Genomic DNA, 26,550 nt, shown 5'->3' with positions numbered 1-26,550 from the left:
AACCTTTTAATTCAGCCTTTATTTGTTATTAACATTTTAATACACTTTACAAACACAGGCCAACATATTTATTTTTCACAAACAACTTTTTTCCAGAGATCCCCAAAGGACAACTACTGCAGACATGATGTATAGAAATTAATGCTGGAAATTAAACTTATAGTCAGTCTGAATGCACAGTTTTCAGTAGTACATTTTTATGTGTACTGATGTGTTTTCAGTATTTTATTGCTTCTTTTCCTAAAGGAATGGTTTGAAAAATTTCTTCACCACTTGTCATTTTCACTAATAATTTTTAGTAATATATTAGATATTTATTTAATTATAGTAGTAAAAACATTTTACAATTCATCAGTCAAAAAGCAGTGCACCTTATCCAGTTTATCCTGTTTAATCGGTATAGTGCAGGAAGATATTTTGGTTTGTGTGAGTATTTGGTGGGGGAACAATTGTCTCTGCTTGTCTTTCTGTAAAAGTAGTTTATGATTTAATGATCATATGAAGTGGCAGCTTCCTACTACAAAAGCCATTACACCCGTTAACTATTTCTATTAAGAAGACATTTTTGATAAGTAATATTGAAACTGAATCCAAAGGTCATAATCAATATCTTCATAGCAATGCATTATATACTGATTGCCACAGAAGAGCTTCCATTGTCGCCTCACCTAACTATGTCTTTAGGCAAATATTTTCACCTTGGATTGACTTTGGAACTCATGTCACCATCTTGACTACAGGTGAGAAAATGAGGTAGGGTTTCTGCCACCATACAGATTCTCTCTGAGAAAAACCACCATCTTTTTCCAGGCATCCTCCTGAGCTCGAGAATGTTCCACCGTTTGTCCACCCCACAGACACATCACTGCAAAAACAAAACAGACATCAGGACTCACCAAAAAACTGCTGTTACCAAAACTGGTACCACAAGAAATTTACTGATAATTTGCATGTGTAGTCCAGAGTTTTTTTCAGAATAATTTTCTTGCCACAAAATTACCTGAACATCAACTATATATAACATTCATTTCTCAAACCTGCCAAAATGTGGACCCCTCTGGTCCTCAAAGAACAACTGAGACAGTCTACAACCTTGCAGTGTGAAAGTAAACCTACCCTTCTCTTCTATTTCAACGGTCTTGAAGGTGCTAGATCTGACATGAGGTGTGTAGGGCGGTTCGATCAAGTGACCTGCATCTGGGTATGACAGGACAGTGAGCAGATGACTGTTCCCCGCTCGTGCCATCATTTCCTTAATCTGGAAAACATGAAAGTAAAACTTTCTTATATTTTTGAAATAGTTTTGTTGTGTCTTTTTTATGTGAAGCCCTTTAGTTGTCACATAATTTATTCTTCACAGACACAAACTTGAAAACATTTTATTTAAAAAAATCATGTTGATACTTACTAGCCAGAGAACTCACAAAATTATGTCTAATGAGCTTCAATAAGTTATTACCCATCCCAAATGTAACGCGCCAAAAACCTGAGAAATTCTATTTCGATTTGAATTTTATAGTTTTGATCCCCTTTACCCCCTATATGCTTTATTTTCTGTTTTATTTAGTAGAATTTTTTCAAATATATTTTTGAGATTTTTGTGAAGTGAAATATTGTTCCAATTGGATGTTGCAGGCAATTATATATTTAACTGGCAATCCAGGAACGGGAGGATAACGCAGGTGATGTACCAGTACCGAGTGACTAAACTGCTGGGGGATGGATCTGAAATGCCATAGAAATGCAGCACGTCCTAACCTCTCTACTTTTGGTAAAGGTAATGAAGGAGCAGGGAGTGGCAACCAGCAGGGCTATGACCTCCTTCGGGATAGCAAAGCACTGCCCTCTGGCTATCTTAGGTAGAAAACCATGGCTGTCTACTTAAACTACTTGTGGTTCCATCTGCTATATCTGAGCCAGACACAAGCTCGATGCTATAGGAAGCAGCACTCAGTGTGGTAAAGCTGAACAAAGCCCACAGAAAAACAAGGGTTGGAGCCAGGGGCTACAAAAGCCTCCTCCCTGTTTCTGAAAGATTTCAGGACCAAGCCTCTTCCTGCTACCTCACTGGGTGGCCAGTGTCCTGGGGGACTCTTGGAGCTGCCCCAGTGTCCCCTGGGGCATCAGCTGTCCTGGGAGACCCTTGGGGGCAGACCCTTCGATGGTTTATAAAATGATGCAGGGTTAATCATTTATAGTTCCTGTGTTGGCCATCGGTGATGGCATTAACCACTTTTTTCCCAATGGTGACACATCCTCAGCACGGGGAGGTTCAAGCAATGGAAAGCTCCACTTTTCTGACAAGGAAGGGCTGTCAGGGAGATGACAATCATCAGGCTATCTTGGCTTGCACATGTCTGCAGCATCGCTTGGAGATCTGGGGCATTGCCTAGAACACCTAAGCCTGAACCTCAACTGGAGGTTGACAGGTTGCCCCAGTCTGTGGTTACTACTCTGTTGGGAGTCCGTGCTACATCAACCAGGGCAGTTTGCTGAGGAATGTTCAAAGCAATGCATGCAGATTCTTTTAACCCTCTCAGGCTCAAATTAAACTTAAACTTTTTATTGCTAATGCACAACCAAGTCCTGCAGTGGTACTTCTGAGTAAAAAAAACTCATAAAATATGTATGTGGGGTAATCAGGTCGTTAGTTTTTAACTGTTGCAAATCTGCAACGCCTGCCTTGAGAGGGTTAATCCCATTTCTAACCTTATTTCAACCACCTTCTTTACATAGGAAGTTGTGACAGGAAACTTACATCCAATGCAGACTCTTGGGATGGCCAGTTCTGATCATCCTCACCTACAACCAGCAGCAGAGGACACTGTAGCCGTCCCACCTGAACAGACAAAAACAGCAGAAGTTTTATTTTTTTTCACCGTTTTCAACTATGGAAGTTTCATGAAATTATGCATGGCTTTCTATTACCTCTTGCTGGCATGGTTCTAAGGGTTTCTGTTGTTCGTTTCTGTTCTGAGTTTTGAATTCTTAGTTATAGATTTCAGCTTTGGATTTTTAGTGAATATTTTTAAGTTTTGCTTTTTCATTGTTGGACAGTTGTAACCACCAGTGGCGTTGTTGTTAGCACTGTTGCCTCACAGCAAGAAGGTCCTTAGTTTGATTCCACCATCTAGCCTGGGCCTTTCTATGAGAAGTTTTTCTGGGTACTTCAGCTTCCTCCCATGGTCCAAAGACATGGAATTAGTTGGATTAGGTTAATTGGTTCAAAATTGGCCATAGGCCTGAAGGTAAATGGAAATGGTTGTCTGTCTGTGTTAGCCCTGAGACAGACTGGCGATCTATCCATAGTGTACCCTGCCTCTCGTCCTACAGCTGCTGGGGTAGGCCCCAGCACCCTTGCAACACTGAATTGGATAAGTGGAGGAGAATGGATGGTTTTACTGTTTAGTGTTTGAAGTTAAAGTAGTGAGATTGGGGACTGCCTGTCCCTCCTTGGGATTTGAAAGTAGGGCTGATGAGCTTGCAGCATAAGCCATCAGAAAGCAATTTTCATCCATCCATGTTGTACTGCTTGTCTGGATTTGAGTAACGGGGGCAACAGTCTGAGATGAGTCAGTCAGGCCTGAACTCACCCAGCTACCTCTTCCAGCTCATTCGGAGGACACATTGAGTCATGCCTAAGCCAGCTAAAGAGATGGGATATTCTGGGTCTGTCCGAGGGCCTCCTCCCCTCAGGACATGCCTGAAATATCTCACCTGCGAGGAGTTTTTTTTTTTTTTTTGATGGTTGAAGTTTTATTTATGGTTACATATAGAATGCAGGCTTTGTATATCATGATGTGGCTTCCAACACTCAGATGATCTTATAATCCTCTCTCTCTCTCTCTCTCTCTCTCTCTCTCGCTCTCTCATACACATTGTTGCCTAGGTATTAGATATATAAGCTATATTGAACAATATGATCTTTTTTTTTTTCTTTTTTTTCCCCCCAAAATATACAAGTAATCGAAAATAAACAAACGGGTGTACCATCTAATTATATATTATATATATATATATATATATATATGTATGTATGTATGTATGTTAGGGGTGCAACAATACTCGTATCGATATTGAACCGTTCAATACAGTGCTTTTGGTTTGGTACGAATATGTATCGAACAATACAGAATGTTTTATTCATTTTATCAACTTTTTTTCTGACGATGCTGTCTGTGTTGAGCGCTCAGTGGATCTGCGTTCGACTACTCTGCTTAGGCTGCACTGTCGAGCGCAGATCCACTGAGCGCAGAGCAAGCTAGCAAGACAGAAGCTAAGCTCGTTGCAACATGGCAACTGCCTCAACGCTGCCCGAAAATGAACCTCCCCCACCCTCATTCAGATCTGGCCTTTGGAACTATCTTGGTTTTCATGTGAAGCATGACCCTGATTGTAAGCACGTCATGGACAAAAGTAAAACAGTATGTCGGATGTGCCACGCAATGCTCAATTGGTGGGAACTAGTGCGTTAGCGCAGTTAGCTTGTTAACGTGTTGACGCCGTCCAGCCCCACGCACGGAGCGATCCGCGGCAACTCGTTAACGGAGATTTGCCGCGTTATGGCATCAACGTCATTTTAACGAGATTAACGCTGACAGCACTAGTGGGAACACAACGAATATGACTGCACATTTACGCCAAACATCACCCTAGTGCAAAGACAAGTGGAAGCAGACAAAAACAACAAGCACACATGCTACAAACTTTACCCGAGTCATTTAGACAGCCGTTAGCACATGATTCTCCTTATGGGGACCTGATATGTTTAATATGCTGCTGAGAATATAGCCCAGAAGAAGCGTATAGTGTAGCTTTTATTTTGGAAAGAGCCATTTCTCTGTAATAAACTCTCTTTTCCAAAGATGAGTGATTTCTCGATCAGATTTTTTTTCCCCATTATTTTGTTGTTTCAGCAACATTAAACTTAGAAACTGTACTTCTGAGTTAAAATATATATTTATAATTTTAATAAATGACAAATTAAAAAGGCATGAACATTTTTTTGTATCGAAAAAATATCGAACCGTGACACCAAAGTATCGAACCGAACCGTGAATTTTGTGTATCGTTATACACATACATACATACATATATATACACCTATACATACATACACACATACACATATATACACATAGCAGTTCAAAAATATACACTTAGCCATTTCTTAGTAATAGTCTTTCGGGCAGCCAGACTCAGAATACCATATAAGAGCTTGGACATTTTATCTACATTCACTGAGTTTAAATATCCAAACAAAAATTCATCCAAATTAAAGGGGAGTTGCATACTAAAAATGGTCTGTAACTCAGAGTGAATCGATACCCAAAAAGTGTTGATCAATGGACAAGACCAAAACAAGTGTTTTATTCCTTGGGCCCCACAGTTTCTCCAGCAGCTAGAGTGATTAGAATAATGTTTACTTTGTGCAGGTGTAATAAATTGACTCTACCAAAACATCTCCATATATTAGAACTAGAAATTCTCCACTGAAAGGCACACTGCTGATACCAGATGTCATTTGAAATTGACATATTTGTTTCCCTTTCCCATTTTTGTTTAATGTAGATAGTATTCAACTTCTTAACCTCTTGTAAACCCTTGTACAGTCTAGAAATCACCTTGAGGCCAGGATCTGCATGGTAAGCCTTGACAAATATATTCAAAACGAGAAGAGAGAAAAGATCTGTTCTCTTAGGTATAAAGTTATGTAGATGATGCCTGATTTGAAGAAACCTGAAAAAATCCGTATTGCTTAACTGGTATTGATCTTTTACTGATTGGAAGCCTAAGAGTTCCCTTATCATAAAACATACAATATGCCATTAAGCCTTGCCCTGCCCATTTTTTATATCTTGCGTCTAACTTTATTGGGTAAAAAATCAAGTTGATCCATTGGTTTCCTTGATTAATTTGTTTTTTAATAAGTGTCACGTCCCCTAAGCTTGCCTGAACTGGGAAAATCTCTTGAGGCAGCTGTTTCTATTTCTTTCCATCTTGCTTGGTAGTCTACATTGCACCAACACACTAGGATCCTCAGTTGAGCTGAAACACAGTAATCTTTCAAACATGGGAACCCCAACCCCCCTTTATCTTTAGCCAGCTGGATAGTTTGGTACTTAATCCGTGGTCTTTTCCCCTGCCATATGAACCTGGAAATTATTTTGTCCCACTCCTGAAATTGTTTATCAGTTATTTCAACTGGGAGTGTTAGGAACAGATAAAGCATCCTAGGCAAGATATTCATTTTTACCGTATCAATACGTGACTCAAAATTTAAAATTGGTATTAAGTTCCATCTTTTAATATCCTCATTTATCTTATAACACAAAAGTTTAAAATTTGCATGATATATTTTAGAGAGGCATTCTATTTAGATGCCCAAACCACCTCAACTGGTTCCTTTTGATGTGGAGGAGCAGCGACTCTACTCAGAGTTCCACTGGAATGACTGAGATGCTCACACTATTTCTAAGGGAGAGCCCAGACACCCTTTGAATTAAACTCATTTCTCCCAGACACTGAGGTTAAAAGCCAAGGAATAAAAGTGGGTTTTAAGACGTGATTTAAAAGTGGACAGTGAAGGGGCCTCCCTAATGTGCATGGGCAAATTATTCCATAATTTTGGAGCCACAATAGAGAAGGCCCTGTCCCCTCTGAGCTTCCTCCTGGATCTCGGTACCTCCAGGAGCAGCTGGTCAGCTGACCTGAGAGACCGACAGGGTATGTGGGGATGAAGAAGCTCAGAGAGGTAAGGCGGGGCAAGACTGTGAAGGCATTTAAAAACAAACATAAGAATTTTAAAATTAACTCTAAAAGACATAGGCAGCCAGTGCAGAGAGGCTAGCACGGGGGTTATATGCTCTCTTTTTCGAGTTCCTGTTAGGAGTCGTGCAGCCGCATTTTGAACCAGCTGCAGACGTGAGAGCAATGACTGACTGACCCCCACATAAAGTGAGTTACAGTAGTCCAGGTGGGAAGAAATAAAAGCATGGATCACTGTTTCAAGGTGCTGCCTCGAAAGAAAAGATTTTACTCTTGCCAGTCACCTTAAATGATAAAAACTGGACTTCACCACTGCTCTGATTTGGTTGTCCAATTTAAAATCACTGTCCAACTTAAAACCAAGGTCAGTAACAACAGGTTTAAAATAGACTTCCAGGGGTCCCAAATCTACAGAGGACGACTCAGAGGTACCACTGGGTCCAAACACCAACAGCTCTGTTTTCTTTTCATTGAAATTTAAAAAGTTTAGAGCCAACCAAGCTTTAATGTCATCTAGACATGTCAAGAGAGGTTTTATGGAGATGCCATCCTTGTGCTTTAGTGGCAAATAAATTTGGCAGTCATCGGCATAACAATGAAATGAGATCCCATGCCTTCTAAGGATAGAACCCAGAGGCAATAGATACAGTAAAAAGAGCAGTGGCCCTAAAATTGAGCCCTGTGGGATGCCGCATGACAGAGGAGCAGAAGACGATTCGTAACCGAGAAGGCTGACAGAGAAAGTTCTATTTGACAAATAAGACCTAAACCAATTAAGTGCAGTGCCACCAATACCCACTACATCATGTAATTGAGAAATTAGAATATTGTGGTCTACGGTGTCAAAGGCAGCAGTTAGGTCAAGCAAGACAAGAACAACATGGTTACCAGAATCACATGCCAGAAGGATGTCATTAAAAACCCTTAATAATGCAGATTCTGTGCTGTGAAGGGTTTTAAAACCTGATTGAAAAACCTCAAAGATTCCATTTTCATCTAGAAAATCTTTCAGTTGACTAAAAACAATTTTCTCTAAAACCTTGGAGACTAAAGGCAGCTTGGAAATAGGCCTATAGTTCGCTAAAACTGTGTGATCAAGGCCAGGTTTCTTAAGCAGTGGCTGCACTACTGCATGTTTGAAATTTGCAGGAACCATACCAGAAGACAGACTGCTGTTAATAATGTCAAGGACATACTGTCCTATACTAGGAAAAATTTCTTTAAAGAATTGTGGAGGGACAGGATCCCGTGGGGAACCTGTGGGCTTAATATGGCAAACCACATCCTCTAAAGTGGAGAGGATCACAAGCTCAAACTGAGTGAAAACAGCAGTGCAAGGGACAGAGACAGAGGGGTCAGAGTCAGGAGCTGTGATAAGAGCCCTGGTGGTGACAACCTTTTCAATAAAAACGTTCAGAAAATCATTGCAAATCTCAGGAGAAACTTCCAAACAGACATTCAATGGAGTATTAAGAACAGTGTCAATGGTCCTAAATAACACACGTGGGTTATGACAGTTGGAAGAAATAATATTTGCAAAATATTCCCTTTTTGCCTCTTTAACAGTGTTCTGGTAGCGATGCCAGCAGTCTTTTAGAATTTGAAATGATACATGCAGTTTATCCTTTTTCCATCTCCGTTCTGCTCGACGACATTCCCTCTTAACAGCACGACTGCTCTCATTAAACCAAGGCTCAGGTTTAGCCTTAGGCTGCCTGGTTTTTAAAGGAGCCACAGAGTCCATGATTTTTTGACAGCAAGAATAAAACCAGGAATTTAGCTCTTCTGTGTCAGAGGAAACAAAGTCAGAAGGGCCGCCGAGCTGATTAAAAGCAGCAGAATATTGCGCAGCAGTGGCGGGGTTAATAACCCGACAGCACCGAGTAGCAGCACCAGATTTAACTGCGGCATATGTCAAACCAACGTTGAATAACACAGGCATATGATCTGAGAGTGCACAGTCACAAATCTCCAAGTTAGTGACAGGCAGACCATATGACAGAACAAAGTCCAGTGTGTGTCCGTGCTCATGTGTAGGGCCACGTACGGACTGTACCAGTCTAAAAGAGTCAATAAGGCTTAAAAAGTCCTTTACCAGTGGCTTATCCGGACAACATACATGTATATTAAAATCTCCAACAATAAGAACACTATCATAGTTGGGCATAATCCCAGCTAAAAAATCAGAAAAGTCGTTTATGAAGTTCTTATTGTATTTCGGGGGGCGATAGATGACAGCGCAGAAAATCGGGTTTGTACGACTCACCTCAAACGAGGTAAGTTCAAAGCTGGAGAACGAAGGCTGTAGAAAACACTGCTTACATTTAAAATCCTTTTTGTAAACAGTCACTGTGCCTCCACCTCTGCCTGACGTCTGTGGTGAGTTAAAATAGCAACAATCCACAGGTAAAAGTTCAGATAGAACACTGGACTCACCAACACTCAGCCACGTCTCAGTTACACACAGAAAATCCAGATCACGGGAACTGAAGAAGTCCCGAAGAATAAAAGTTTTGTTTAAAAGTGATCTGGCGTTCACCAGGCCAATCCTAGCGGGAGCTGGAGATGGCGCTCGGGGTTCAGGAGGTCCAGAAACCCACCGCAGCGATCTCAGGTTCCGATAATGTTGACAGCGGAGGTTTAGCCTGGGAGGGCATGGGCAGCGAGGCCGAGGAGCATCATCATCGAAGCCGACCACAGGCACCAAACAGGCATCAACAGGATCCAGAAAACACCGAGACGCAAACAGCCTTGGCAAGAATCCATGCACTGGTCGGAAAACAGCAGAATAATTCTTTAGGTAAACCTTTAGCTTCACCAGGCAACCGCTTCGTTTACCCCAGTGACGATGACGCTTTCGCCGGGAAGGTAGCGTGGGAACCCGGTACAGGTAACCCGGGGTTTCCGATGCAAATGGGGGCAGGGATTGCTGCCCACCAGCTCCAAAGGACACAATATTTTGGACCACAGGTTTGAGGTCCAATAGTGTCTGGCGATCATACCTCAGCAGAGACTTTGTTTCGTGGATGACACAAATTAGAAATAACATAAACAGGAACAAACTTGGCAGTGACAGACGAGCAGCCACACACACCGGCGCCATCTTGACATCTATGTGTTTCTCTTTCGTGTTCTGAATTACAGCAAAGAAATTCAGAACATGTTGTGGTGAAGTTTTGTTGTCCATCTTCTGTAGTTTTAACATGGCATACATCCAGAGTCACATTGTTAAGCACATTAGTTCAAGGTTGTTCAGATTCAATGATGTTTTCATCGAGGTCAAGGAATAAGAAAAAGAGACAGGAGGTACGGTACACTAGTAGTAGAGGTATCAGTTGGAGAACTTTAGGGTGCAGTGCAATAGAGTCAGGAGCATCTGCTTCTAAAAAGAAGCAAGATAACAGTATTAGAAGAGAAAAACATAGTTGCTGCAAGTGAGGTGGATAAAGGAAAACTGTAAGGTTAAATCTGTTCACAGAGGAGCTGACATAAGTAAGGAAGGTGTAAGAAACAACAAATGAAATGTTAAGGAAACACATATATACACATGGGGTTAATTAAGATAACACTGTATGTAATATTAATTTCTGCTAGAAGAACTGAAAAGGGCTATACAAAAAAGGAGAAACATAGCATTTGCAAGAGATGACATTAGCAATGAGATTATTAAGAGACTAAGTGATCCATTTTTGAAGAAATATTGTCTCTTTTGAAAAATATATAGAATGAGGGAACTATCCCTAGTTCATGGTATAGAAGGAAGTAGTGCTGCACGATTATGGCCAAAATTATTTACTTTATTAATGCCCTACAAATGGAGTTTTAGTTGCAAATATTTACCCCATAATTTTATACTACATTGATTAAAACTGATGGTGGGCATCCTGGGAAATAAATTACTTGTACCTACTATCTAGAACCTATTTAAATTATTTCTTCATTCATTAAGTCTGGCAGTCATCAGGCCTGGGTATGGTTAGTTAATTCATGATTTACCAAGGTGTGCAATTACCTTTTCACGTAGGGCCAGGTAGGTTTGGATAGCCTTAATAAATGAAATAACCTTTTAAAAACTCAATTTCATATTTTCCCAGGTTATCCTTGCTAATATAAAAATTAATTTTATCATCTGAAACATTAAGTCTGACAAATTTGCAAAAAATAAATAAATAAATACAAAAATAAAAGAAATTGGGAAATGGACAAATACTATTTCATAGCACCTTAGATTTGTGTCACCCTCACCTCTTGTGCTGTTTGACTAATGTTGACTTTGGACTTTTGGCTCTCTGTTGGTTATTTATTTACACAAATCCAACCTTCCTTTTATCTTCCAACCTCTCTTTTATCTAAAAAAAAATCTTGAAACAATAATTGTAAAACAGCTACATGATTATCTGCAAAGGAATGGTTTACTGCAGAATTTGAGTCAGGGTTCAGAATTTATCAAAGTACAGAAATAGTAGTAGTGAAGGTTATAAATAATTTTTTATGGCCTCTAACAGTGGACTCATCTCTGCAGCATTTGTCACTGTTAACCATAACATTATATTACACAGATCACTGCATGCTGTAGGTATTAAAACTAGTATGCAGCACTGGGTTGAATCGCATCTGTCTAACAGACTTCAATTTGTTCATGTAAATGGGGATTCTTCCTGACACACTAAGGTCACTGCTGGCTCTAAAGGAAATGTGTTCATCTGCTTCAGAGGTTAGGGTGGATATGGAAAGATGTATCTTTGTGCAGTGTGCGTGTTTAGGCCTGGGTCTGAGGCGCTCAGCACTGTTAATTAAGTAAACTGCAGAAATGTCTTAAATACATAAAAACTTGGATTACCTCTAATTTCCTGCTTTTAAAGTCAGATTGTCATGGGTCACTGACCCAGTGTTGTGTATTTATGGAGTGTTGATTCTTGTTACTCGTTATTATTTTGATCTCGAGGAGTGATTTATTTTTCCTAGTCTCTATTGGTATAGTTTAGTTTCCTTGTTCTTATGAATTCTCTGTTAGTATTATTTATCTCTTGTGTAATTCATATGACTTTAGGTTGTTTAGCTTTCTTTAGCGTTCCCCTCCTGTTCTTCAGTCTCTCTTTTTTTAGGATCTCCTTTTCTAATTCAGTCTTGTTGTCTTGGCTTACTTGTGGTTCCTAGTCTTTATCTCTGTGTTCTGTCTTCAGCATGCCTGTGCTTGGTTACTGTGGCGGAGGTGTGGTCCCGGGCGCGGCTGCAGGGGAGGAGTGGTGCAGTGAGCTCAACGGGGCGGTGCTGGAGACGCAGGTGAGAACAGCTGATGGCGTTTGGACTGATGATGGTTTCCTTCCCTTTTATAGTGAGACGGGAGAGGAGCGGAGGGGAGGCAGGAAATCAGCTGAGACCGGAGCTGTCAGACTGTGGTCGGTCATAACAAATGAAAACGATAAATAAACGTGGCATCTGGCGACAAACAACTGTGCGTGTGTGTACGTGTGTGAAGTGCATTCCACAGTTACCTTTAGTCTCCCCAGCCCGTAATGTTGCCCTTTGTATATCTGGTGCTCCCACTCTCTGTTTCTCTCTCTCTCGCTGTCTCCCTATGTATCTGTCTCTCCCCCTCTCTCTCTTGGCCTTGTCATGTGTTTGTTATTCTCTTCTGGCGTTGTGTTTGTGTGTCTTGAGTCTAGGTCTTTGTCTCTGTATTTGACTTATTTCGTGTCTTATTTTGACAGCCATTGTCTCGTGTGCATTGTGTTCAGGTTTTTTTGTCTCGTTATTACTAGTTTGCTCCAGCTGTGTTCCCATGTGTCTCCAATTCTCCTAATCATCCTCTTTGTTTATACTGTGCTAGTCTTCCACTGTGCTTTGTCAGAGTGTATTGTTATGTTCATGCTTTTGTCCTGGTCCTTGGTCTAAGTTTCCTAGTGTTTCACTGCTTGAGTTAGTTTAATCAGCTTGGAACCACTTCCCAATTTGGATGCAGGAGACAGACAGCTCCCTCTACTTTTAAGGTTAGGTGTAAAACATTCTTTTTTGACAAAGATTATAGTTAGGGTTGAATCTGATGACCTTGAATCCTTGCTTAGTTACCCTGCAATAGACCTAGGCTGCTAGGGCCTTCCCATGACTCAATGAGTATTTCTTCTTCACTCACATCTGCTCTCCATTTAACCATTAGTTATTATTAATCACTGGCTCTCTTCCACAGTATGTCTTTTTTCCTGTCTCCTCACCCACCACCCGTTGCGTTGGCTACCCCTCCCTGAGCCTGGTTCTTATGGAGTTGTTTTCCTGTTAAAAGGGGAGTTTTGTCTTCAAAACATTCTCTGCATTATTATAAGGTCTTTAAAATACAATATAAAATACCCGGATGCAACTGTTGTTGTGATTTGCTGCCAATTGAATTGAACAAATGTGATTTGTATCAATAGATAATATAATGCATACCACTTGTTAACTCAGGACAGTGGATGCTTTTAATCTTTTAATACTAAAAGCTGAGCTGAATTATGCATATAGCAAGTCTGGCTCGTGCAGAGGGTGTTGCTATGTAGGAAATGTAAATTACAAAAGTAGAATGAAGCAAGCACAACTACACAACATGAAAGTCACTCATAGTCTAGGAGGTCACAACACATCCTATCACAACCACAACCAAAAAGGAACATGATAAATCTGAACACCAACTCCTTTCAAAGGCATTAATTGCATGAAAACAAAGCATCAACTTTTCTAAATGCTGTTTGTGACAGGTGAGACCTGAGTCTGGGAACCCTGGTCTTTGCCCCTATCAAAAGCTCAGGTGTGGGCAATTAACTATTCTCTAGCAAACCTGAAGGTGTGAGTGCTTGGTCCAAGCTGGGCAAGTTGGTGTTTTTAATTCCTTTCTATGAAAGCTTGATTGCGTTCCTGTGAGAGTAGTGGACTTCACCGCCACTGACCCACATTTATTAGAGTGTGACGCAAACTTGTGGACAGAGTACCGAGCTGCTGCTTTGCCAAGTGGATTTCTGGCTGCGGGCAGAGAACCCGACACATCAGTGTGTTTTAATTTGTTTTAAACTGGTGTAATTCGACATGGGGCCCAGCCGGGCACAGCACGAAAAGGGGACATGGGCCCATCCTCCCGCAGGCCCACCACCTGCAGGAGGCGCGGAGGCCCCTGGCGGACTAATCCCCGGCTGCCAAGACTGGCAATTGGGACATGGAATGTCACCTCTCTGGTGGGGAAGGAGCCTGAGTTAGTGCGTGAGGTTGAGAGGTACCGGCTAGATATAGTCAGGCTCACCTCTACGCATGGCTTGGGCTCTGGAACTGGTCTCCTGGAGAGGGGCTGGACTCTGTCTCAGTCTGGAGTTGCCCCTGGTGAGAGGCGGCGGGCTGGGGTGGGTATTCTAATATCCCCTCGGCTTGCTGCCGGTACATTGGGGTTTTTCCCGGTGGATGAGAGGGTTTGTTCCCTGCGCCTTAGGGTCGGGGAACGGGTCCTGACTGTCATCTGCGCCGAGTGGCAGTTCAGAGTACCCAGCCTTCTTAGAGTCCCTGGGTGGGGTGCTGGAAGGTGCTCCACCTGGAGACTCTGTTGTCCTGCTGGGAGACTTCAATGCTCACATGGGTAATGACAGCGAGACCTGGAGGGGCGTGATTGGGAGGAACGGCCTCCCTGATCTGAACCCGAGTGGTGTTTTGTTATTGGACTTCTGTGCAAATCACAGTTTGGCCATAACGAACACCTTGTTCGAACATAAGAGTGTCCATAAGTGCACGTGGCACCAGGACACTCTAGGCCGCAGGTCGATGATCGATTTTGCGACCATATGTTCTGGACACTCGGGTAAAGAGAGGGGCTGAGCTGTCAACTGATCACCACCTGGTAATGAGTTGGACCTGGTACACCTAAGAGGCCCCAGTCCACGATATCTTCAACGCACACCTCCAGCAGAGCTTCAACAGCATTCCGAGGGAGACTGGGGACATTGAGTCATGTTCAGCGTCTCCATTGCCGAAGCTGCTGCATTGAGCTGTGGCCGCAAGGTGGTTGGTGCCTGCTGTGGCACCAACCGGGCTTGGTTAGCCTGTGGGACTCCGGAGGCAGCCGACAGGTATCGACAGGCCAAGCGGAATGCAGCTCGGGCAGTGGCTGAAGCAAAAACTCGGGTGTGGGAGGAGTTCGGAGAGGCCATGGAAAAAGACTTTCAGACTGCCTCGAAGAGATTCTGGCAAACCGTCAGGCATCTCAGGAGGGGAAAGTGGTGCTCTACCTGAACTGTGTATCGTGCTGGCGGAGCGCTGCTGACTTCGACTGAGAAAATTGTCAGGCGGTGGAAGGAATACTTCGATGACCTCCTTAATCCCACTGACACGTCTTCCGAGGAGGAAGCAGAGTCTGGGGAATTTCCGGAGGCGAGGTCACTGAGGCAGTTAAACAACTCCTTGGTGGCAGAACCCCTGGTGTTGATGAGGTCCGCCACGAGTTCCTGAAGGCTCTGGACGTTGTAGGGCTGTCCTGGTTGACACGCCTCTATAATGTTGCGTGGAAATCAGGGGCAGTACCCCTGGACTGACAGACCGGGGTGATGGTCCCCATCTTTAAGAAGGGGGACTGGAGGGTGTGTTCCAACTACAGGGGGATCACACTCCTCAGCCTCCCTGGGAAAGTCTATGCCAGGGTGCTGGAAAGGAGAGTTCGTCCGCTAGTCGAACCTCGGATACAGGAGGGACAATGCGGTTTTCGTCCTGGTCGCGGAACACTGGACCAGCTCTTTATCCTCTCAAGGATACTTGAGGGTGAATGGGAGTTTGCCCAACCAGTCTACATGTGTTTTGTGGACTTGGAGAAGGCATTCGACCGTGTCCCTCGGGGTGTCCTGTGGGAGGTGCTGCGGGAGTATGGGGTGTCTGGCCCATTCGATCACTATACAACCGTTGCAAGAGCTTGGTTCGCATTGCCGGCAATAAGTCGGACTCGCTCCCGGTGGGTGATGGGCTCTGCCAGGGCTACCCTTTGTCACCGATTCTGTTCATAATATTTATGGACAGGATTTCTAGGCGCAGCCAAGTGGCGGAGGGCTTTCACTTCGGTGGGCTCAGAATATCATCTCTGCTTTTCGCGGATGATGTGGTTCTGTTGGCCTCATCGGGTGAAGGCCTCCAGCTCGCACTGGAATGGTTCGCAGCCGAGTGTGAAGCAGTGGGAATGAGGATCAGCACCTCCAAATCTGAGGCCATGGTTCTCAGCCGGAAAAGGGTGGAGTGCCCACTCCGGGTCGGGGATGAGTTCCTGCCCCAAGTGGAGGAGTTCAAGTACCTCGGGGTCTTGTTCGCGAGTGATGGGAGAAGGAAGCCGGAGATCGACAGACGGATTGGTGCGGCGGCTGCAGTGATGCGGACGCTGCACCGGTCTGTCGTGGTGAAGAGGGAGCTGAGTGTAAAAGCAAAGCTCTCAATTTACCGGTCGATCTACGTCCCTACCCTCACCTATGGCCACGAGCTGTGGGTAGTGACTGAAAGAACGAGATCGTGGATACAAGCGGCGGAAATGAGCTTCCTCCGAAGGGTGGATGGCCTCTCCCTTAGCGATAGGGTGAGAAGTTCGGCCATCCGGGAGGGGCTCAGAGTAGAGCCGCTGCTCCTCCACATCAAAAGGAGCCAGCTGAGGTGGTTCGGGCATCTGACAAGGATGCCTCCTGGGCGCCTTCTGGGGTTGGTGTTCCGGGCATGTCCCACCGGGAGGAGGCCCCGGGGCAGACCCAGGACACACTGGAGAGATTATGTCTCTCGGCTGGCCTGGGAACGGATAAGCTGGAAGAGGTGGCTGGGGAGAGGGAGGTCTGGGCTTTTCTGCTTAGGCTGCTGCCCCCGCGACCCGGCCCCGGATAAAGCGGATGAAGATGGTAATTCGACAGACTGTGACTGGTGCGGCTGTCGATTTTGTTTGTTTCCTGTTTTATTTTTCTGTATCAGAAGGCACCGCAGATATTGATGGTTTTTAGCGTTTGATCTTTTCTATATATATATCACTGCAGACGGTAAAGGCGCTGCATGGAAAACAAATCCTTTTTTTTGTCTTGCCGCGTTTTGCATGCACCGCGGTGGGCCCGAGTGAAGACGGCACTGAAGGTTTGCTCTCTTTTTCTATAGTGTCTTTCCCATTTGGAGTTATGTGTGAGTTGCCGTCCCTTTTTAACGTGTGTGCTATGTTGATTTGTTCTTAAACGGTTCCCCACAGTGCTTATCCTATCTCACGGGCAATCATACAGTTTTATCGTTTTTAATAAAGTAAAGTTTTTAATTGTTTTTGGGTGCCGCTGTTACACTGTTACTTGTATTTTGTATTAAAAATTAAACCCTTTTTAACTAACTGTGCGTCTACGGCTCTGTCCTATTTTAAATAGGTACCTACCACGGGTCACATGTTCTTTTGAATGACATTTAGAAAACAATTAAAAATATAGTAACAAGTACTAAGAGTTCAGGCCATTACCCACCAAGTGCAAAAAAACAACTCCAAATTCTTCTGATCTGAACTTGTCGTGTAACATATATATATGTATACCTACTGAATGCACTGCTTTTTTGTGGAAAATTGGGTGTTGTGAATAGAGCAGGGCGATATGGCCAAAAATATTTATCACGATATATATTTGAAAATTTGCGATAATGATATAACTGACGATATAATTGATGCGAGACAAAATACAACTCCACAACTTTACTAGCGCAAACCCCCCCAATCCATTTATTTTCACTTAAACAAGCAGCTGTTTTTTTATATGCATTAAAGCTATATAAAAATTTAACAGTGCAAATGCAAATTCCTTGCTGAAAGTTTAACCAAAAGGTATTTCCAGTACAGGGAGTGCAGAATTATTAGGCAAGTTGTATTTTTGAGGAATAATTTTATTATTGAACAACAACCATGTTCTCAATGAACCCAAAAAACTCATTAATATCAAAGCTGAATGTTTTTGGAAGTAGTTTTTAGTTTGTTTTTAGTTTTAGCTATTTTAGGGGGATATCTGTGTGTGCAGGTGACTATTACTGTGCATAATTATTAGGCAACTTAACAAAAAACAAATATATACCCATTTCAATTATTTATTTTTACCAGTGAAACCAATATAACATCTCCACATTCACAAATATACATTTCTGACATTCAAAAACAAATCAGCGACCAATATAGCCACCTTTCTTTGCAAGGACACTCAAAAGCCTGCCATCCATGGATTCTGTCAGTGTTTTGATCTGTTCACCATCAACATTGCGTGCAGCAGCAACCACAGCCTCCCAGACACTGTTCAGAGATGTGTACTGTTTTCCCTCCTTGTAAATCTCACATTTGATGATGGACCACAGGTTCTCAATGGGGTTCAGATCAGGTGAACAAGGAGGCCATGTCATTAGTTTTTCTTCTTTTATACCCTTTCTTGCCAGCCACGCTGTGGAGTACTTGGACCCGTGTGATGGAGCATTGTCCTGAATGAAAATCATGTTTTTCTTGAAGGATGCAGACTTCTTCCTGTATCACTGCTTGAAGAAGGTGTCTTCCAGAAACTGGCAGTAGGACTGGGAGTTGAGCTTGACTCCATCCTCAACCCGAAAAGGCCCCACAAGCTCATCTTTGATGATACCAGCCCAAACCCGTACTCCACCTCCACCTTGCTGGCGTCTGAGTTGGACTGGAGCTCTCTGCCCTTTACCAATCCAGCCACGGGCCCATCCATCTGGCCCATCAAGACTCACTCTCATTTCATCAGTCCATAAAACCTTAGAAAAATCAGTCTTGAGATATTTCTTGGCCCAGTCTTGACGTTTCAGCTTGTGTGTCTTGTTCAGTGGTGGTCGTCTTTCAGCCTTTCTTACCTTGGCCATGTCTCTGAGTATTGCACACCTTGTGCTTTTGGGCACTCCAGTGATGTTGCAGCTCTGAAATATGGCCAAACTGGTGGCAAGTGGCATCTTGGCAGCTGCACGCTTGACTTTTCTCAGTTCATGGGCAGTTATTTTGCGCCTTGGTTTTTCCACACGCTTCTTGCGACCCTGTTGACTATTTTGAATGAAACGCTTGATTGTTCAATGATCACGCTTCAGAAGCTTTGCAATTTTGAGACTGCTGCATCCCTCTGCAAGATATCTCACTCTTTTTGACTTTTCTGAGCCTGTCAAGTCCTTCTTTTGACCCATTTTGCCAAAGGAAAGGAAGTTGCCTAATAATTATGCACACCTGATATAGGGTGTTGATGTCATTAGATCACACCCCTTCTCATTACAGAGATGCACATCACCTAATATGCTTAATTGGTAGTAGGCTTTCGAGCCTACACAGCTTGGAGTAAGACAACATGCATGATGATGTGGACAAAATACTCATTTGCCTAATAATTCTGCACTCCCTGTAGAAATGGGCTGACATATCCTGAGCATAACCATGTATAATATCCACTGAAGTTAAAAAGAGGTGCTTTGCAACATTAAACTGCAGTGCGCCAAATAAAAAAGTCAAATATGTATTTTTCGGACCATAAGGTGCACGGGATTATAAGGCACATTAAGCGAAACAAAGCAGTCAGATAAATCAAACTTTATTCAACTCATTCTTCTTGCTTCCTCCACTTCTGTACCATTGATTCATTAATGCTGTACTCTATCACAGCTGCTCTATTCCCGTGTTGTTGCAATATATTAATGACTAACCTCGTATTGTGGAAGGATTATCTCAGTTGTTCTCCTGACTGAAGTTTGGTCCGTTTACAGCATCCTGCCATGCGATTGCATTTTATAGTGGAACCCACCAGGAACCCTCACGTTAACTTTTATCGAGGGGAAAAGTGTTAGCGTTCATCCTCCAGCTTCACTGTTTATGTTATGCTAATGTAAGGGGCTACTAGCCCCTTTATGTAGGGGTGAAGAGGCGCACAGGCTGCCCTGAACGACTAAAGGGTGGTGGGATCTGAGTCCGTGACCCCCCCCTAGTACAGTTGACCCTGATACTTACTTCTGTAAGAATGGTTTTAGCTGTCTGGCTGCTACAGGCACAGAAGAGGGCCCCGAGGCCCAAACCTGCGAAACAACAACTGCCTGGCGTGCACTGTACTGTTGAATATTAACACAGCCTCGCTTACCTCCGTTTTTCTGTACCTAACCAGACAACTCGGGTGCCCCTACTCCAAGGCAACCTGAGTTAGACAGAGCATACAACGACTTTTTAAACAACGTGGCCCCTTTTATTTTTTCGGATGGCCCTCGTGAACCAAGATTGATTATAGATGCTAACAGTGCCCTGGAGAGCAAAGGGCGACAGTAAGGAAACTCCCCAAGAGTAAAATAAAATAAATCAAACAGGCTGTTATGGCCCAATGTTTCGAGTTCTCGACCCCTCCCACCACACTAGCCACCGGAAAAGGGCGCCAAGATCACAATACAGCAGAACAATTCAGGTTAACACAGAAATTCTCTTATCTAGAATGGGTAACACAGCTTCATCACATTACTTGCAATGTCCAAACAGCAAAAAAAAAATAGTTCCAGTCTTTACAGTAAAGTCCGATCCAGTGAATTGTCCCTGGTATGTGAAACCAATAAACAGTTCTAGGTGTAGCTGTCGTGAACCAGAGTTCCCGTCTGTTAGGCTGCCCAGAAATTCCACAGCTGGAGCAGGATATCCAGACTCGGGTTCACAAAAAAACAAAAAAAAACTGCTGTAACCGGAGTCGGATTCCACACACGGAGGGAAACTCCACATAAACTCGCTGCGATCCCGTCCGTTGCCCCACTAACCTCCCGGTTACTCTTCGTTCAGGTTTGTTCTGACCGCGGGGCTTTCCTGGTGTCTTCCGCTGTAATGGCACGCGCGGGATCAGTACCGCACACCCCGCTCGCTCCCAACAGCGCACCTCCCTGGTTTTTTTTTTTGCGCGCCCACGCTGCTCTCCTCAATATGTCACTTCCTCTTGGCTTATTCAGACAGGCCGCTAAAGGCCCTACGTGACAGTTTTCCACAAGTTATATGCATGTGCCCTCACACTAACAGAGCTGTATCACTAGCGATCACGTAGCACATCATTATATACCACCTAGCCCAACTTCAGTAACCCTACAAACGTCACTGCTGTTTAGTTTCCTGTCTTCATTTATGTTGGAAGTGATAGCAAAGCAGTACGTTTGAATTTTCTCAGAAATCTCTCAGTCAGAACATGCTATATCATGCTTAGGTAACTAGCGAAACTAGCAAGCTAACTTCCGCTAGCTTCCTGCTAACTTCTAACTCCGTTAAATGTAATAAATTCTGTTTTCATGGATGCCTGGATGTTAAACTTCATAGTTACACCTGGTAAAGCAGCAATGCTGATCGTTTTATTAAAGATGAAAGAATTTAGACAGTTTTTAACTCTCAGTGATGCTGTGTGTTCGTTTGACTTTGGGACCTGAAGGGGACGGAGTTTAGGATCCAGATTACTCCCAGATTTACGAGCACCTTAGTCCGACAAATACGGCAATAATGACGGCCCGCTTGCATGTTCTACAAAAAAAAGGGCTTTGTTGTGTATCTGATGGACAAACACCAAACCAGTTCCACATCACTGAACTTGCACCATTTTTACAAACCAATTCTGGTTCATCCGTTTCACTCAACAATCGGCCATGTGCATATGAAAACAAAGGCACTGCATGCGCGTTTTATCCATATTCTATCGCGGTATTTCATTTTCTTACCGTTGCCTAATATTACCGTGAACGGTAGGCTATAATATGGCCCAGCCCTAGTTGTGAAAGAAATAAAGTGAAGCGATGATGAGTTTATCTTACTGCATCCCACCTCAGCAGCAGGAATAATTACGGGGTTGGTGTGAATGGCTACATTAGATGAATCCAAAGGTGACTTTTAATTCACAAAATATAAGCATGGATTTATCGTCTCTCGTGTGTAAGGGCTTTAAGACAGAAATATGCTTTAGCTGGTGGTACCCACATTGACTTTGAGTGAAGGGTCGGTGGGGATGGGCAACAGCAGATCTCGCCAGATCACCTCGTTCTTTTCACTGAAGCGAGTCTTGTCACCATTTCTGATGGGACAAAAAATTAAAAGGGAAAGTTGAAAAAGGATTATTCTAACATCTTTCAATATATTAGATTTCCAATTTGGCTTTAACTAAAAAGTAACTGACAACACGTAAACTTACTTCTGAAAGAATCTCAATATTTCTTCCACAGATCCATCAACTGGCTGCACATGACTCCCACTGATACAGACTGCAGCACTGAGCTGGAAAAAAACCACATAAAATACACAGATGTTATCAACTGACAAAAAGACCTGATTAGGAATAAGATGGGTAGACAAGAATATTCTAAGAAATGATGAAGTAGCAATTTGCCAAAACCAGTGACTTTAAAAACACAGCCAGTGGTCAACCTATTTCTTCATCCTGACCATGCATTGTTGCTGAAAACAGACTGATGTTGATTTTCCAGCTCCAGTGTCACTATAAAAATATGTCTTACTTTTATAACTTCAGAGTAAACAGCCATCTTGAGGGTGATACTGGTGCCAAAGGAAAGACCTATCATGGCGATCTTGCTGCCGCAGACCTGAGGATGTTGCTGCAGGACTCTGTAGGCTGTCTGTAGGTGGAAAAATATATCAGACAACAGGTAACACCAAAACCAGGACTTTCATTTTGATCTTTAAGGTTAGATAAACGAATTCTTCAAGAGGATTTTTAGGTCCAGGAAGTGTCAAACCCAATTCCTCAATACATAAAGGTACCAACATAATTACTAGACAAAACACAAAATCTTGTACAAAAGCCAAAAGTTATAAACTAAAACTGAGAATGACAGAAACCATAGTCCATGGTATAATATCATCTATATTTTAAAAATCATGCAGGGACCATGCATGCCATAACACCTGAACAACAAATTTTAATTGATTTTAAACGTTTTAAACTAAAACAACTTCAACACTTTTCATTCTCGTTTCTGTTGTCTGATTAAAGATGTGTGTGAAAGAGAATGACACTTTGAGACAGTTTTTCATGGGGCTAGTTACCTATAAACACACACACAGCATAGTGACAGCAGCTTCAAGGGCAGTTTGCATTTCAGCATTTGAAATTAAAGAAACTGAAGATCTTTTAAGGCATACATGATTTGAGATGATCAGATGTTCCATTTCTTTGTGGCATCTCGTGACATCACCCAAATGTTTTATTCAGGACGCAAATGCTGTCTTAATCAACCTGACATGAATCATGGTGCATCTAAAAGCCCAGAGCTTTGTAGCATTCAAAGTATTTCAGGCTGTAAACTGTCTCGCTGTCATTCCAACTTCATCTGGTTTACATTATACAGAGATTTCTGAGCTGTTTTCATACATCAGAAAGGTTAAGAGAATTTAACCAAGCACAAAGATAGTGCTTGGGTAGGAAATGCTGGAGGCAGGATGCTGTTGCATGCATGTAATCAGACATTGCAGAGACTTTGTTTGAGGAAAGTGACATTAAAGATCATTTAATATCAGATCCAAAAGTGCATGACTACTTCATTTTTACCACAGACTCTATGAAAACCGATTTTATTCACTGGTGTACGCAACAGTATCAAGAAGTCTAAGTGTATTAAAACATACCTTGTTTTCCATGATCCATATGGTGATTCATCTGGTTGCAAAAAGACATGTATGGAAGTCTATGGAATGGACCTGAAATCCTTCAGTCTACGACATCAGTAAACATTCTTGTTTGGCTTTTATGGGCTTAATTGCTTGTTTCAAGTCTTTTTGAAGACAATATGATTTTGTAAACTACAGTCTTCATTGGAGTCAAAAAGAAGGATAACTCAGGTGGAAGCCCAGGGTGGTCAACATTGCTATAGAGGTGAAAGAGACAAGCTGAACCCATCTCCTTTTTTTTAACGTTGTTTCCTTGTAACCAAAACATTAACTTTGTTAGATGTACCTCAAAATACTGGTTGTCCACCATCTTTCCAGTTTCCATGGTGATTTTAGCGGTCAGGTAGTCGATGGCCATACTAGCGAATCCATGAGAGGCCAAAAGCGCTGCACGGTACTCCACCAACTGCCCTCCACCCCCCCATAGATCCAGCAGGCCAGGAAAAGGTCCAGGACCTTAAGACAAGTTAACAAACATGTGCTGATTTAATTTACACCCACAGGATATCTCACTGTGGACCTTCTTCAGGACTTACCCGAGGGCAGAAAAAGGGCTGCGGTGAGTCCACCTTCTGTAACTGGAATCCTACGCACACCAGGTGCCATATACCAGCGCTCCACCACCACACCAGAGAGTGGCACCAGGTCTGCGAAGCCCTCTGTCTGGTGACCCTGGTAAACAGAAATTGTGACCTCCATGGGAGTCTGGATGTTCTTCTTTCGCATCCTGAGGAGAGACGGGAGAATTATCTATGGTGCCAATACTGGATTCTGCGTTGGTGTCATCTCCACAAAAAGATTACCTCAGTCCAGGTTTACTGCCTGGAATTGGTCTGAAGCTCCACAGTAGACCCATCTGTTCGACTCCGGAATATGTCCCACCTATACTGGGATCCTCTGAAACTAAAAAAAAGTAAAATAAAACACAATCTTTTAGATACTTGCACATAGGGGTGGGTGGTATAAACGGTATACGGTAGAAGCGATATGAATTTGGCCAACGGTAGAGATTTTGACTATACCGCGATAGCGCATGTTGATGGTATCATCAATCTGCGCCTGTTTTGGTCGAAAGCATTGCAGCGGCTGCAAGCAATATCATCTGCAACTTTTGCCGGGCGACAGTAATAGCCAAGAGACAAAGCACCTTTTGTTGACGACAGAAAAAGTTATGTAATTAACTTTTTAATTACCTCATTACATTATGTTATTTCTGTCATCTATAATCCCAAATTTGGGGGTAGCTTTCATGGCTACCATTTTTTTCTGACAATAAGGCGCACCGGATTGTAAGGCACATTATGTGAAACATAACAGTCAGATAAGTCAAATTTTACTCAACTCATTCTTCTTGCTTCTTGTTTTCTGTCTCCATTTATGTTGGAAGTGATAGTAGAGCTGTACGTTTTAATTTTTCAGAAATCTCTCAATTAGAACATGGTGTATCATGTTTAGGTGGCAACTAGCGAGCTAACTTCACGCTAACTTCTAACTCTGTTAAATTTAAGAAACCCTGTTTTCATGGATGCCTGGATGTTAAACTTAATTGTTACACCTGGTAAAGCAGCAACACTGACCATTTTATTAAAGATAACAGAATTTAGACAGTTTTTAACTCTCAGTTATGCTGCGGTATTCATTTAACTTGGGACCTGAAGGGGACTCAGATTACTCTGCGAGGCTCCTGGCTGCGGTAGCCGTAATGCTTCAACAATCCATCAAGCGGTGCGGCTTCGTAGCTTGCCAAAGTTGTACTAAAACATTTTTGACAGATTTTTGAGCGCCGTGTACCACATAAAATCGGTTTAAGGTCAGTAAGCACAACCAGAGTTACCGCACGTGCTTCAAATTATACTGCGATATAGATTTTAGGCCATATCGCCGAGCCCTACTTGCACATCTTTCTACATTTTCTTCTCTTAGTTTTCCAGGTCTCAGTACTGAACAATGTACCATTGATGGTCCCTGTGGTATCAGCAGTGTAGTGACCAAACGCTTCCCAGCTGTGTCCATCTTCACACCGGTGCAGGGCACGGATGGTCAGTTGGGAACCAGGCAGGGCATTCTGGACGAGGACAATGAATTTCTCATCCATGAGCCCTCTGGATGGCTGAACCGACAGCTTCACACAACACTGCTTCCTGTCCATCCTGAACTAAATACACAAACATATTACTTGACTTGGATTTGGAATTGAATCACTCAAGCATTATATGCCTTTGTATTAAATACAGTTCCGATCAAAAGTTTAAGACTACTTGAAAAATGGCAATAAATCATATTTTGCATGGTTGGATCTGAACAAGTTTCAACATGAAAACAAGAAGAAATGGGAGTGAAAGAAAACATTTTTTGGGGCATGCAATTTATTGAAAACAACATTTAAACTAAAACGGCTATTTTACAGCTGATCAAAAGTTTAAGACCACACCTCTAAAAAACGGACTGGACCTTTAACATGACTGACACCTCTACTGTAGAATGTGGTCAATAACAAGAACAACTGTTACATTTTTTTTTTTCCTTTTTGCAATTATTCAGTGTCATTACTGTGCTCCACTGATCTACACTGTATACCTTAAAATGCCAAAACATTTGAAATTTTTGGGCAAGTCATTAAAATACTAGTTTTTGCTGGCGACCTGTCTGGAACCTATATTAATTTTATTACACATGTATTGGAAAAAATACTAAATGAAATATAGTGACCTGAATGTAAGTGATATAACAGACCCTGATAGTAGTCTAGCACATCAGTGGAAAAACACATTTAAGTCTCAATGACAGCTGCATAAACATTGTAGCGAATGTGGAACATTTCTTACCTTTATTTGTTAAATCATGTGAACAACTTCCTGTTAGCAGCAGACCTCTGAGCTGGTGTCTTCGGGTTTGTTGCTTCTCCGTCGATTTTTGGTCTGCAAGTTCCCTATAAGGGTCTTAAACTTACCGAAGAATCTAGCTTTAAAAGTTGAGTCAACAAAACGGCGAACTCAAAGCTTCCACACAAGCTGCGTGAAAGGGAACTACAGTCTCCTCCCACAGGGACGTGCTCACTACCGTTTTTTTTTCCCAAACTTTATTGAAATTATAAAGCGAACAGTCAGTCATTCCAGTTCAGTTTGTAC

General features: G+C 42.6%; 1 protein-coding gene across 1 annotated transcript; it reads right to left on the bottom strand.

Annotated features, from left to right (window-relative positions):
- LOC146383125 (peroxisomal succinyl-coenzyme A thioesterase-like) lies at positions 1–26,550 on the bottom strand. The gene is made up of 11 exons (XM_084934299.1): positions 26,248–26,550; positions 25,376–25,577; positions 24,226–24,325; positions 23,959–24,149; positions 23,709–23,878; positions 22,252–22,371; positions 21,930–22,012; positions 21,719–21,812; positions 2,759–2,839; positions 1,117–1,258; positions 1–865 (listed from the first exon to the last, which is right to left on the bottom strand). Exons 2-11 carry the CDS (start codon positions 25,569–25,571, stop codon positions 735–737), a joined length of 1,308 nt encoding a protein of 435 aa, XP_084790425.1. The 5' UTR covers positions 25,572–25,577; positions 26,248–26,550; the 3' UTR covers positions 1–734.

This window comes from Perissodus microlepis, chromosome 7, assembly GCF_051167445.1.
Source record: "Perissodus microlepis isolate ML-2025 ecotype Zambia chromosome 7, ASM5116744v1, whole genome shotgun sequence".
NCBI lineage: Eukaryota > Metazoa > Chordata > Actinopteri > Cichliformes > Cichlidae > Perissodus > Perissodus microlepis.
This window is presented reverse-complemented; position numbering and strand designations above follow the sequence as displayed.